Source organism: Pleurodeles waltl, chromosome 4_1, assembly GCF_031143425.1.
Source record: "Pleurodeles waltl isolate 20211129_DDA chromosome 4_1, aPleWal1.hap1.20221129, whole genome shotgun sequence".
Classification (NCBI taxonomy): domain Eukaryota; kingdom Metazoa; phylum Chordata; class Amphibia; order Caudata; family Salamandridae; genus Pleurodeles; species Pleurodeles waltl.
Window position 1 is genome coordinate 659480344 of NC_090442.1, and position 15372 is coordinate 659495715.

The window sequence follows — 15372 nt, forward strand, 5'->3', positions numbered from 1 at the left end:
AGAAGGCTACCCAAAATGTAACCCACTGTAACTCATATTTGCAATATTCAGATCATGCAATCTCAAACTTCGTAGCTCCGAACCTGCGCCATAGTTTCTTGATTCATGCAACAATGCATCATGACAAAGACACCTACGATGCAGGAACCATCTGAATCCCCTAAAGGGATCTAAATCATCCATATATTATCCTAAATATGTCATTACAACTATAATTTTGTGCACGCCTAAAAATAAACATAAAAAATCTAAGACCTTAGGCCAGTCCGTTCTAAAACGTATCTCCAATACAGGAGTTGCGTTCAACTGAACCAACCCATTAGAGACACAAGAATAGCATTTCCAGCTTACTAAATACATCCCATAGTATTACATAGCTCTAGTTCTCCTAACGTTTATACCAGTAGCTCGCACTGAGCTTGAAACAGGCATGAATAAATTACTCAGTGCCCTTTTCATAGCCACCTTCAACTAGTAAGTCATCCCCTCCACATCTACTCCTGTGTTTTTTTTAAAGTCCCTCATCCTTGTCCATCACCTTGTTGAAGTACTGTGATTCTTGGTCCTCACTCTACTTCTTTCATGTTGTTGGAAAACAACTCCAGTACAGCAATCCTCCTTAGCTATCATAGCTATTGCTACATCCACCTCCTGTGATTCTGACTTGCTTGCTTTGAGTGTAGCGCTTCCAACATCACAGTGCAACATGCCTGAACAAACTGCTCCAATGCGGTACTCGTAGGAGCCAAGCCTACTCCCCATGTAATTCCTCATGCTGAGCCCTTGACTTGAGGCCCAAGTAGACTTGTACTGCTTTATTTCAGTTTAATTCCCTGGTATTGGGTGGCACACATTTTGGACACCCAGTCCTTGCGTCACAGCTTGTGAGGTTGGCCGTGCAAATGCTGTGACATTCATGAGTATGGTGTTGATTGCTCACAATACAGCTGGATCCTATACCTTGGCATCCCCAGGACAGGTCAGTGATGTGCTGGAGCTCTGCCTTTTTTCCAGTCCGTTAAACATCCACAAATGTATCCCTAATGTTCAGTTTTGAATGCATTATTGTTATAAAGAAGCACAGTCATTTTGCACACTGCCACTGTGTGACAAGCTTGTCTTGTCTTGCTACCTCATAACCGTATCATTTGGGCTTTAAAAAGTATACTCAACTCTGCTGGCTTCTCTTTCTCTCCTCCTGGTCCTTACCCACTCTTGCAACTGGGCTCCTTTTGTCCAGGAGCCATCCTAACACTTGGAGGTAGATTTGAGTGTGGGTGGTCCCAGGTTTTTTAACAGTTCATCACCAAAATGTTATACTTGTGTTGTTAGGCCTTTCTTTAGTTTCCATTTTAGCTTTCATTTTTTAACCTAGTGTCTTTTTTTCTAATAGTGGTTTGCACATGTTTTCCCCTAATACGAGAATGTGCCACACACACATATATTCCTGTTATGCGCTGTCACCCTGTAGTCTGCCGAATTAACTCCAGGATCACACAATCAGCACATGATGCCCTTGTTACATTTATTGTGCTTGTAGGACATGACTCCTTTTCCCCCCCAGACTAACTAAAGGCGCTATTCAGCACCTATGGCTCAATGTGATAAGGATAGTGTTTTATTGCATAAGCAGCATCCGTGCAAAGTTCGATGAGAGGAGTACTTCACTCTGAAGTTATCATGGAACTGCTGTGAGCTGTAACTCCAACCCTTCTGACCTTGACCTTCATCCTGAGAAGGAAGATAGCCGTGCAAAGAGAGGTATGCAGGCCTGCACAGCACACCTAGACCAGCGCATTCATGAATGAACTGAGGTCAGCTTACTGACACATAATACCAAGGAACGGGGTTAGATCATTCCAACAGGTCTGGCAGAAGGGTATCGCACTATGCTGTCTCTCTGTGAAAGAGACATATAGGAATAACATTAGGAACAATTGACATGGATGAATTGTTTGTGTTTTTTCACCATTCTAACAATGCTTATTACAGTGATGTGTTTCAACTGCTTAATAATCGCAGCTCAAGTTTTATTTACAAGAATAAGATCTTTAAAAAAAATATTTGAATATGTATTTTCCTATCTTTTCTTTGTGATACCTTGGGGTTGCAAAACTAGAATTCCTTGGGAATCAGAGTTGTCATATTTAAGGTTACCAACAACATCTGTAAGCCTGTTTGGTTAAGGGTTTCGATATAGCGGTGCCGGCAGTCTTAATCCGCCAGGGCAGCGCTGCCCTGGGGGTTAAGAGCCCCCTCTCTGCCGACTTTTGCGTGGCGGTTCCACCACGATGCAAAGGCTGGTGGAGACAGGGTGCCGAGGGCCCCATGGGGGCCACTGCACCACCCATGCACTTAACATGGGCAGTGCAAGGGCCCACATGGACAGCCCCGTAGCGCTTTTCACTGCCTGAATTACAGGCAGTGAAAAGAGCGACGTGTGCTGCACAACCGACGCTCCGCAACATTGCCGCCAGCTCGATTACGAGCTGGTGTCAATGTTGTGGTCTGTTTTCCGCTGGGCCAACGGGAAACTCGTAAAAGGGCCAGCGGGCGGAAAACCGGAGTGGCAGATTTCCGGTTCAGAGAGAGGCCACCCTCCAAACTCATAATGAGGGCCCAAGTGTCTATATTGCGAAGTTTCTGTTTACCTAATGCACACTCCTACTAAATTCATAGAAACCGTATTACAGTTGGAGGGCAGGAACATGACCCAAGAGTCAGGAGCCAATCAGTTAGGAGGTAATGGCCTGATAACAGGTCGCAAAATATTGATCACAAATTGCAACTAGTCAAGAATTTAACAAACCAACATATGTAATAATAGCTTGGTTTATAAACTTCTGAATAGTGAACCCCTTTCCAACTTACCTCTTAAATATTAATGTGGTGGGTCACATATTGCGGCTCACTATGATTAGAGGCCATCACAGAGATGGAGTCCTGCCGGTGTCAGTAGACCCCCATGTCTGTGATCGCTCTTAAATATAGCATGCTGTTTTTTAATTCTTGTGTATGAGAGAAACTGCTGCATTTAGAAAGAAAAGCTTTTTTTGGAGTTGACAGTGATCCATTAGACTTATTGCCTATTGCCCATCAAACATTTTTTATTTAATTCTCACAAAGTGGAAGGGGCGAATATGTTACCTCTTCCCATGAGGTTGCTGTAACTTTTCAATGTTTTGCAACCAGATTTCAAATGCAAAACATTTCTACGTACCGATCTGGTATTTGGGAGGAACTTCCACATACCAAATCTGTATCCATTGCTAAACCCATTTTAGAGTAGGAGAATCTTTTCCAACACTAAAAATCTGATAAGTGATAAATACATCTGAAAAAGCATTTTAACAGCTGCAAATGCCAGATCGGAGCTTTTCGAACCGTAAATGTTCTTAGTGTATCTTTCCTTTGTTCCAGGTTAGGGCCCCTAGGTTACAGCCATAGCAGGTAGGTCCTTTTATGGCTTCAATCGTTGTCCATCTGTAATCCACTCCCAAGTTTCATTTAACACACTAACGCCAATATTCGTTGCATCATCCTAATTTAACAGCATCCACACTCAACATTCTACAACGTGGCCACTCAGCCCATGCATTTACAGATACATCATGTCACTACACTAGACAATCAATTATTGGTTATAACCTAACTTTGAGAATGAAGTAGGGTCAAATGTATCATTATGCTGGTCGCAGAAGCTGGTTGACCTTTCCAGCCTTATTATTGTGACCATCATTGAATTTTGAAAACTATCCTATGTACAAATAGGGACTGGGTCGCAGTTCAATCCACCTCATTAATATTCATAAGGTAGGTTGTAAATTGAGACTGACTTAGATTGGTGGCAATTACAGGGATGGTGGCCTGCAATGATCAGCAGATGACACTGGCCATATTACGTATGGGGCTAACTTTCTCTGTTTGCGCCACAGCGCACCTCAAAACAGGTGACCTGGGCGCAAATAGAGTAAGTGTGCCCTATTACGTTAAATGTGCTGCCCCCAGGGCAGCCAAAAACTCGCGCTGCCCTGGGGGCAGCACTTTTAAGGGGGATTAGAGATCCCCTTGCAGGTGGGTGCAGTGAGTGACTGCACCCACCTGCAAGGGGATTTCTGGGGTGGTCCATCGGACCCACTTTCCCCCTCCAGAGTGCTGCCATCGGGGGGCTCACTGTCAGTGCGCCTCCTGATAGCTTCTTTGCCTCTGCACTGTATTATAGACCAAGGGATTCACTCATTTGCTTGGGGACATGCAAATGAGGGAACACTCTCTGGCAATACCAATGGCGATATATGTGCGCCAACGCTATCGATTATTACAGAAGGGGACGCACAAGCATTTGCAACCCCTTCTGTAAAACCAAAGTGCCCCAGGAGTGTGCAAAGCGGTTCAAACGCCCTTTGCGCCCCCGGGGCACTTAAGCAGCTTTATTTCATTAAGGGAAACAGGTCTCCTTTTTATAAAAAAAAATAATAATTATAATAATAATCCTTCCCTTTTGCAAATGTATTACCACCCCGTTTTGGGAATAAATAATTTGCGACTGGAATGAAAGCCCACTGATATATATGGTACCTATTGGAAACCCCTCTTAGGAGTCTGTAAAATGTACTGATTCTTAAAATTTGTTCCATGCCTAAAAGTCTATTTTGCTGTCGCAAGCACCGCTGTTTTGGGAATCTGTGCATTGCAACTGCCTAGGATGGCACTCCCTGTAAAGGGTCCATAGAATGTGTCTCAGCCTGAGCATGGTCTCGAGACATCGACTGGTGTGCTCATGTCTTTGCCTGAGCCACTTGCTGGTGAGTCCTTGGGGTGTTTTGATCCCCTTTGCCAATTTTAAGGATGAAAACACCCTGGGGCCGATACTGCGCCTTGAATCCTGGACCATGGGAGACACGCAGGTCACCAACTTTTCTGGGTAGGTCTGGCAATGGAGTAGTCTGATGCTATTTGTTAAGTTTGGGTGCTAGCCCTGTTTTGGTGGTAGCTTAAATGTCCAAGCGGCACGTTGTGGGAGGCCCTGGAAAGGGAAATGAGAGAGCACTAGAGCACTGTCTCTCAGTGACAGTCAGAACTGTGTGCTTTACCCTTAGGGTGTTTCCTGATCCTGGCGCATGTACCTAGAGATGGGGATGCCAAATTAGCTCAGCCCATGGAGGTCAGTGAAAGAAATAATCTTAGGAAATTCAGATGATGTCTTAAGTCTACTGTCCTGTATTTTGCTTTTGTCATAGCCCCTTGTACTTTAGCTGAGGGTATGCCTTCCCACCATGGTTGATTGATTGTGTTTTGAGTTCTTGACCAGAATGTATGCCTGGGTGTAATCCTTCTGAGCAGAGTTCAACTACCTATATATTTTAGTGTAAGAGTGCTCTCTGCGCCTGCAATTTAAAATTGCCCAGGTAAAGGAATGTTTGCCACACTGATTTGGTGTCTGGTCCTTGGGAGGAGAGACACCTTTATGCAGTTTTTGTGCTACTGACACTTCTTATTCTGCTCTCATTACTTCGGAGATCTACATGAAAGATAAGCTTTGCATTGTACACATCCATCCTTAAGGACTCACCCCACATCTGCCACAATCACAGGTTATGCCACTCTGAGCCCTATCCTAAAGGCAAAAGGGGACTTTGGCCTGCGACCCCCTTATCCCCCCCCACCCCCACCCCCCCTCAAACAAAAGGATCGGGAGTTTCTTGTAAATACACTTGAATTCTGGGATCTAATTATTGAGAGGCATTTACACAATAGAGTAAACAAAAGCTTTTTGTCACTTGCCTTCATTACAACCAGCATGTGTTGAGGTTTTACATTTGTTTTTTTCTTTATTTGCAGAATGAGGAAACTCAAAGAAGAAATGCAGGGAGTGGTTAAAGAGCTTGCTGAAAACAATCACATTTTGGAAAGGCAAGTATTATCTGTAAACTACTTTGTTTGGTTCGTTTACTTTTGTAAGGACTTTACAAACATACTTTTCATGTGATGCCCATTGAGCATGTGAGATGCAGACTCCCTTTCTGTGTTGAGCTGTGAAATGAAGGTCATATGTTTTTCTTCACCTTGCCAATCATAGTTATCCAATTATTCGGGCTTCTAGTCTTAAAAATTATTGGTCATTAGAAATACGAAGACACCTGTCCATGCAAAATATTGAAAACTTATAAAAATGCTATGACAGTAAATGTGTTATTTTATTATTTTTATATTTCTACACTGGAAAAGTAGGTACTCATATATAGATTAATGATGCAATCATTCGAAGTAGTGTGCAGAGGCAGAAAATATGCAGGAACTCTTTAATGATTGCCCTGCAGTATTTTTTCCAATATCTTCATTTTTTCAATGGATATACAGGGAGTGCAGAATTATTAGGCAAATGAGTATTTTGACCACATCATCCTCTTTATGCATGTTGTCTTACTCCAAGCTGTATAGGCTCGAAAGCCTACTACCAATTAAGCATATTAGGTGATGTGCATCTCTGTAATGAGAAGGGGTGTGGTCTAATGACATCAACACCCTATATCAGGTGTGCATAATTATTAGGCAACTTCCTTTCCTTTGGCAAAATGGGTCAAAAGAAGGACTTGACAGGCTCAGAAAAGTCAAAAATAGTGAGATATCTTGCAGAGGGATGCAGCACTCTTAAAATTGCAAAGCTTCTGAAGCGTGATCATCGAACAATCAAGCGTTTCATTCAAAATAGTCAACAGGGTCGCAAGAAGCGTGTGGAAAAACCAAGGCGCAAAATAACTGCCCATGAACTGAGAAAAGTCAAGCGTGCAGCTGCCACGATGCCACTTGCCACCAGTTTGGCCATATTTCAGAGCTGCAACATCACTGGAGTGCCCAAAAGCACAAGGTGTGCAATACTCAGAGACATGGCCAAGGTAAGAAGGGCTGAAAGACGACCACCACTGAACAAGACACACAAGCTGAAACGTCAAGACTGGGCCAAGAAATATCTCAAGACTGATTTTTCTAAGGTTTTATGGACTGATGAAATGAGAGTGAGTATTGATGGGCCAGATGGATGGGCCCGTGGCTGGATTGGTAAAGGGCAGAGAGCTCCAGTCCGACTCAGACGCCAGCAAGGTGGAGGTGGAGTACTGGTTTGGGCTGGTATCATCAAAGATGAGCTTGTGGGGCCTTTTCGGGTTGAGGATGGAGTCAAGCTCAACTCCCAGTCCTACTGCCAGTTCCTGGAAGACACCTTCTTCAAGCAGTGGTACAGGAAGAAGTCTGCATCCTTCAAGAAAAACATGATTTTCATGCAGGACAATGCTCCATCACACGCGTCCAAGTACTCCACAGCGTGGCTGGCAAGAAAGGGTATAAAAGAAGGAAATCTAATGACATGGCCTCCTTGTTCACCTGATCTGAACCCCATTGAGAACCTGTGGTCCATCATCAAATGTGAGATTTACAAGGAGGGAAAACAGTACACCTCTCTGAACAGTGTCTGGGAGGCTGTGGTTGCTGCTGCACGCAATGTTGATGGTGAACAGATCAAAACACTGACAGAATCCATGGATGGCAGGCTTTTGAGTGTCCTTGCAAAGAAAGGTGGCTATATTGGTCACTGATTTGTTTTTGTTTTGTTTTTGAATGTCAGAAATGTATATTTGTGAATGTTGAGATGTTATATTGGTTTCACTGGTAATAATAAATAATTGAAATGGGTATATATTTGTTTTTTGTTAAGTTGCCTAATAATTATGCACAGTAATAGTCACCTGCACACACAGATATCCCCCTAACATAGCTAAAACTAAAAACAAACTAAAAACTACTTCCAAAAATATTCAGCTTTGATATTAATGAGTTTTTTGGGTTCATTGGGAACATGGTTGTTGTTCAATAATAGAATTAATCCTCAAAAATACAACTTGCCTAATAATTCTGCACTCCCTGTACAGTAAGCAACCCTAACTCTTTATGTGAACTGATGAATATTGGGTAAATGAGATTCACAGATCAAGGCAATATTCCAAGTAATGAGTAAAACTACATAACGCATCTTTAAAATGAAGCAAAAACCTGTCTGGTGCATTATTATTAAGGAGTTTGGAGTTTTTTTACCTTTGTTGGTGGCAGAGGTCATAGGGGCAAGCAGATGGTGTTTTGGCAGTTGTGCAAAATAGAAACCACACAGTATCACTGTATGCATTCCTGTCTTTAATCATAGCTTACGTCTTTACTATGTCAAATACATTACATATTTTAGACCACCATACTGCCACAGATGTGTTAGATTGATCTGCCTGCTAAAGACCTTAGTATGTGTACATTATCAATATTGATATCTCCTATCAGTATTACGAATGGGTCCTCCCATAATCTCTGGTATGCCTCAAATCAAGATGAACAGCTCTTTCACAAATAGTTTTGCACGCAGGATTCTTTATATGATCACCAGATGTGAATTCTGTGTTTGTTGGTAACCTGACCAACATGTGGTAGAACCCTCATGAAAGAGGTGGAACCTTGCTGGGTGTAAAACAATCAAAATTATAGCTACTCATGGATACTTCTGATGGATACTTCTACCCACAGGTTTCTCACTTTGTGAATCTCTGCTAGCTGGCAGACTGGACCTACCCCCTTAGCATCCCTCCAACCCACTGCTTTGAAAACCTTTCTTGTTTTTCCTGCAGCAACCATGAACATCCCAAAGGGTATGTTTTGCACACTGTTGGACCATTAGGTTTGACCATTTGTCATTCAAATAGTGCAGAGTGGTTGCCCCATTAGTTTTCAGGAGACTCCTCCCCCCATTCTTCCCATTTGTTATGTGATGTCAGGTGATCTGAAAAGAAGTTGCTATGTTTTCTTGGTACAGGTGCAATAGAATTGATCCTCAAGGCAGGGATGGGCCTGAGTGGTACTCCAACTACTTTTAGTCGCCAAGAAGGATAAGCATCTTTTGCCCTTTTTGGATCTTTGCAGTCGAAATGTTTCCTCTACAAGGAAAAAGCTTAGATGCTTCATCGTGATCAAGGCCTTGGAATCAGGGGATTGGTTGGTGTTGCTTGATCTGTAAAATGTGTATTTTTATAGACCAATCCTGCAGTCACACAGGAAGTATCTGTGTTTAGTTGTGAGCACCGATCTAATGGAGACATCTAGCCGCAGATTCCTTAACTTAGAATCTCCCCCAGGCGCCAGCCTGGATCCGGAAACTTTTTTCCCTTAGTAAGTCTGGGCGTCGGCAGAGGGCGTAGCATGACTGCGTAATGATGTTGCCCACTGGATGTGACGGCAACGGAGTCTGTCCCGCACCTTCCTCCCTTTCCGGGAGATTTGGCGATTCTAGACCAAATGTGTGCATGTTATTCTTCCGTGCATGCCATCTTTGGTCAGCCGACTTCCTCTGGAGCACCTGTTGGCCCCAAGGATGTGGGCAGAGCTTTGACTGTGGCCTCGCCGGTGGGTTCGCCCTCTGGTTCATTTAGGCCTGCAACGTCTTCAGACGTGTCTACTGTGGTGCCAGTGCGCAGCCCTTTAGGGGTCCCGCCTTTGTCGCTGAGATCTGATCAGCTGACTCTGACGACTTCATTGGCGGTGCCAACCAAGGCCATTACCCCCTCTCCGTCTGACTTTGATGACGACGTCACAGCTTTGCCTTCTCAGTGGGGGTTGACATCAGGAACGGTGTCTGTCTTTCTTCTGCAAGACTTCATTCCTGGTGCTCCTGCTGCAGGAGATGGTTCAATGGAGTCGGGGCCCCCTAGAGAGGACAACTAGTTATCTGATCTGGCTGCTGCTAGTGGCTTGGATTCTTCTCCAGCCTTGGGCTTTCTGTTTCCTCCTTGACTTGCTACGGAAGCAAGTTCCTCATTTGTGGATATGCTAAAGAGCATTGCGGAGGTATTGCGTCTCTCCCTTCCCTTAATGATACATTCCACCTTAGCCAGACCGGGGGTGAGCTGGTGTTTCCTTATCGTGAGGCATTACATGATGTCTTGTTCGGTGCTTGGGCTAAGCCTGCATCTGGATCTCGGGTTGACTGGGATATATCCCACAGGCACTGTCCTGCCCCTTTCGACCCACCTTGTTTGATCAGACACCCTACTCCTCTCAGTTTTGTGACACAGACTGCTTTACATTTCCCTGATATGGAGTCCCTTCCCCATGCTCCTCCTGATAGTCTAGAGCCCTAGATATCTGTGGCAGGCATATTTTCTCCACCGCAAGTTCTGCTCTACGTTCTGTGAACATGTCTTTATTCTTGGACATTCCTCTCATTCCTTATGGGACTCTTTAGCGAACAGCTTGCCCTCGTTTTCCACATGAGGTCAGGAGTATTCTTACTCCTATACTTCAGGACAGGCCGAATGCTGCTAAATTGATCATTCGCTGTGGCACGGATTCCACTGACTCTGTGGGTCTGGCTATGTTTTCCTCATTTGCTGACCGTTGCTGTGCCTGGTTACGTTCCCCAGGGTTTTGCACTGCCAATACAATCTACATTACTGGCCATGCCATTTGATGGTGCCTATTTGTTTGGTGCACAGGCTGACTCTACCTTGAGACACTTTCGAGATCGTAGATGTGGAGCTATGAATTAATCTAATTTCTCTCTCCACCCTTTGGCTTTTTCATCATTACTGTGAGATTTTCAATTGCATTGTTATGCTTCATTGCAATGCCCGTGGGTGTTCCTCCTTGCCAGGTGCTGAGTTTCCCAGGCTTGTCATTTTCATTCCTGATGTTAAGACTTTTTTTAATCTATATTACTTGATGTAAAGTAATGATTTCTGCTTCATGTTTAATGTTGTTCAATTAGAGATTATCACTTATAACACACCTGACGTAAGATGATATTGGTTGCTTCATTCTGAAGACAAGCCTATGCTTCAGTCATACCTGTCTGATATATATATGTTCGATGGCATGTGTAGCTGCAGATACACATGCTTTGCACATCCTGCCATCTAATGTTGGGCTCGGAGTGTTACAAGTTGTTTTTCTTTAAGAAGTCTTTTAGAGTCACGAGATCGAGGGATTCCTCCCATTTCGGCTCCATTGCGAATGGGCGTCGACTCCATCTTAGATTGTTTTCTTTTCGCCATCGGGTTCGGACGTGTTCCTTTTCGCTCCGCCCTTCGGTTCGGAAAGTTAGTGAAAAACTCTTTTTTACGGTATTGTTTGCGTTCGGTATCGGGTTAGCTACAACAGATCGACACCGAATTCGGAAGAGCTCCGGCGACCCTTCGGGGTTTTCGATTCCCCGCCGGGGCCTGGTCGGCCCGACCGCGTGCGTCTTCAAGGCTAATGGAACGGACCCCATTCCGCTTCTGCCCCGAATGCCACAACAAGTATCCTTACACAGATCAGCATCTGGTCTGTAATTTGTGTTTGTCGCCAGAACACAAAGAGGATACCTGTGAGGCCTGTCGAGCATTTCGGTCCAGAAAGACTTTAAGGGACCGAAGAGCAAGAAGATTACAGATGGCGTCGGTGCCAACAGGACTAAAACACATGGAGGAGGAGGAGGAAGCCTTCTCCATCGAGGAGTCGGACTCGGAAGAGGTCGATCCTGAACAGACGGCGAAAACCGCGAGTAAGACGTCGATACACAAGACTCACGTAAAAGCCAGTAAAGCCCAGGGGACGCCACCGCCAACAGGCCATGACTTAACCTGAAAAATAGGTGACCGGGCATCGGCACCGAAAAAGGGCATGCATGTGTCGAAGTCATCCGACTCCGGTCGAGATACCGGCACAGAGCACACTCGACCCCGAGACACCGGGTCAGAGCAGACTCGACGCCGGGTCAGAGCAATCTCGGCACCGAACCAAGTCGGCACCGAGAAATCTGTACGCCGAAGAGCAAAAAAGTGTCGTCGGAACCGAAAAAGGCAGCCGAAAAGGTTTCGATACCGAAACATCCGGCCTCGGAACCGAAAACAAGTTCCTACACAGAGGAACAAGGCCTGTCCTCACAAATGAAAACAAATAGATTTGGACAGGAACTGGAAACAATGGAGCCAGACTACACCCAAAGAAGGCTCCACATCCAAAAGGAAACGGGGAAGATCAGCACTCTCCCTCCGATTCGAATGAAACGCAAACTTGCCTTCCAAGAGAAAGACAAGCAGCCACAGACAAAGGTGGCAAAACAAGTAACCCCGCCACCGTCTCCACAACACTCTCCGCAACCATCACCGGTAGCCACTCCACCAATGATGCAATCCCCAACTCATACAGGGATGAGTCAGGATGATCCAGACGCGTGGGATCTTTATGATGCGCCAGTGTCAGATAACAGTCCTGACTGTTATCCAGCTAGACCGTCACCACCAGAAGATAGTACAGCCTACGCACAGGTGGTGTCACGGGCAGCGGCGTTTCATAATGTCAGCCTGCATGCAGAGCCAATTGAAGACGACTTTCTATTTAATACACTGTCGTCCACACACAGCCAGTCCCAGAGTCTCCCCATGCTACCTGGAAGGCTAAAACACTCCAAACAAGTGTTTGAGGAGCCGGTAAAAGGAAGGGCCATTACTCCAAGAGTGGAGAAAAAATATAAACCGCCACCAACAGACCCCGTGTACATCACACAACAGTTAACACCGGACTCACTGGTAGTAGGGGCAGCTCGCAAGAGGGCGAACACACACTTCAGGAGATGCACCACCTCCAGATAAAGAGAGTCGTAAGTTCGACGCGGCAGGGAAAAGGGTGGCAGCACAGGCAGCAAACCAGTGGCGTAGTGCAAACTCACAGGCTTTGTTGGCCAGATACGATAGGGCTCATTGGGACGAAATGCAACACTTTATAGAACATTTGCCCAAGGATTTCCAAAAGAGAGCACATCAAGTGGTTTAAGAAGGACAGAGTATCTCAAACAATCAGATACGGTCATCAATGGATGCAGCAGACACAGCTGCTAGAACTGTAAACACAGCAGTGACAATAAGGAGACATGCATGGCTGCGTACATCAGGATTCAAGCCGGAAATACAACAAGCTGTGCTGAATATGCCATTTAACTGACAGCAGTTGTTTGGGCCGGAGGTGGACACTGCCATCGAAAAGCTTAAAAAGGACACTGATACGGCCAAAGCCATGGGTGCACTCTACTCCCCACAGAGCAGAGGCACATTTCGTAAAACACAGTTTCGAGGGGGGTTTCGAGGACAAAGCACGGAACCCACAACCTCACAAACAAGGCCCACTTATCAGAGCCAATATCAGCGGGGAAGTTTTCGGGGACAATATAGAGGGGGACAGTTCCAAAAAAGTAGAGGGAAGTTCCAAAGTCCCAAAACTCCACAAAACAAGCAGTGACTTACATGTCACAAATCCCCAACACATAACACCTGTGGGGGGGGGGGAGGATAACCAAGTTCTACAAACAATGGGAGGAAATAACAACAGATACTTGGGTCCTAGCAATTATCCAGCATGGTTATGGCATAGAGTTTCTCAATTTCCCTCCAAATGTCCCACTGAAAACACACAATATGTCAAAACATCACATGGATCTTCTACAACTGGAGGTCCAAGCGTTGTTACAAAAAGAAGCAATAGAATTACTACCAATTCATCAGAAAGGAACAGGAGTTTACTCTCTGTACTTTCTCATACCCAAAAAGGACAAAACTCTAAGACCTATATTAGATCTCAGAACTTTAAATACCTACATCAAATCAGATCACTTTCACATGGTGACATTACAGGACGTAATCCCATTGCTCAAACAACAAGACTACATGACAACACTAGACCTAAAGGATGCATACTTCCATATACCGATACATCCTTCACACAGAAAGTACCTAAGGTTTGTATTCCAAGGGGTACATTACCAATTCAAAGTGTTGCCATTTGGGATAACAAATGCGCCAAGAGTTTTTACAAAATGCCTGGCATTAATAGCTGCGCATATCAGAAGACAGCAAATACACGTGTTCCTGTACCTAGACGATTGGTTAATCAAAACCAACACGCAAGAACGGTGTTCACAACACACAAAGTATGTCATCGAAACCCTCCACAAACTAGGTTTCTTACTCAACTACACAAAGTCACACCTTCAGCCGTGTCAAACACAGCAATACTTAGGAGCGACAATCAACACAGCAAAAGGGATTGCCACTCCAAGCCCACAAAGGGTTCAAATATTTCACAAGGTAATACAGGCCATGTATCCAACACAAAAGATACAAGTCAAAATGGTAATGAAACTCCTAGGCATGATGTCTTCATGCATAGCCATTGTCCCAAACGCAAGATTGCACATGCGGCCCTTACAACAGTGCCTAGCATCACAATGGTCACAAGCACAGGGTCAACTTCTAGATCTGGTGTTGATAGACCGCCAAACATACATCTCCCTTCTTTGGTGGAACAGTACAAATTTAAACCGAGGGCGGCCTTTCCAAGACCCAGTGCCAAAATACGTCATAACGACAGATGCTTCCATGACAGGGTGGGGAGCACACCTCAATCAACACAGCATCCAAGGACAATGGGACATACATCAAAGGCAGTTTCACATAAATCACTTAGAACTGTTAGCAGTATTTCTAGCGCTGAAAGCATTTCAACCCATAATAACCCAAAAATACATTCTTGTCAAAACAGACAACATGACAACAATGTATTATCTAAACAAACAAGGAGGGACAGACTCGACACAGTTGTGCCTCCTAACACAAAAAATATGGCATTGGGCGATTCACAACCACATTCGCCTAATAGCACAATTTATTCCAGGGATTCAGAACCAGTTGGCAGACAATCTCTCTCGAGATCACCAACAAACCCACGAATGGGAAATTCACCCCCAAATACTAAACAATTACTTTCAAATTTGGGGAACACTTCAAATAGATCTATTTGCAACAAAGGAAAACTCAAAATGCCAAAACTTCGCATCCAGGTACCCACAAGATCAATCCCAAGGCAATGCTCTATGGATGAACTGGTCAGGGATATTTGCGTACGCTTTTCCCCCTCTCCCTCTCCTTCCATATCTAGTAAACAGGTTGAGTCAAAACAAACTCAAACTCATACTAATAGCACCAACATGGGCAAGGCAACCTTGGTACACAACACTACTAGACCTTTCAGTAGCACCTCATGTCAAACTACCCAACAGACCAGATCTGTTAACACAACACAAACAACAGATCAGACATCCAAATCCAGCATCTTTGAATCTAGCAATTTGGCTCCTGAAATCCTAGAATTCGGACACTTAGACCTCACACAAGAATGTATGGAGGTCATAAGACAAGCTAGGAAACCTACCACTAGACACTGCTATGCAAATAAGTGGAAAAGATTTGTGTATTACTGCCATAATAATCAAATTCAGCCATTACACGCATCTCCAAAAGATATAGTGGG

The 15372-nt window shown here is 44.5% G+C and overlaps 1 protein-coding gene across 1 annotated transcript in view; it reads left to right on the forward strand.

Moving 5' to 3' along the window:
• TBK1 (TANK binding kinase 1) overlaps positions 1 to 15372 on the forward strand; it is a 394952-nt gene that overhangs the window by 351745 nt on the left and 27835 nt on the right. Inside the window, exon 20 of the mRNA XM_069229127.1 lies at positions 5842 to 5913. Coding sequence (XP_069085228.1) covers positions 5842 to 5913 — 72 coding nt within the window. The remainder of the gene's footprint in view (positions 1 to 5841; positions 5914 to 15372) is intronic.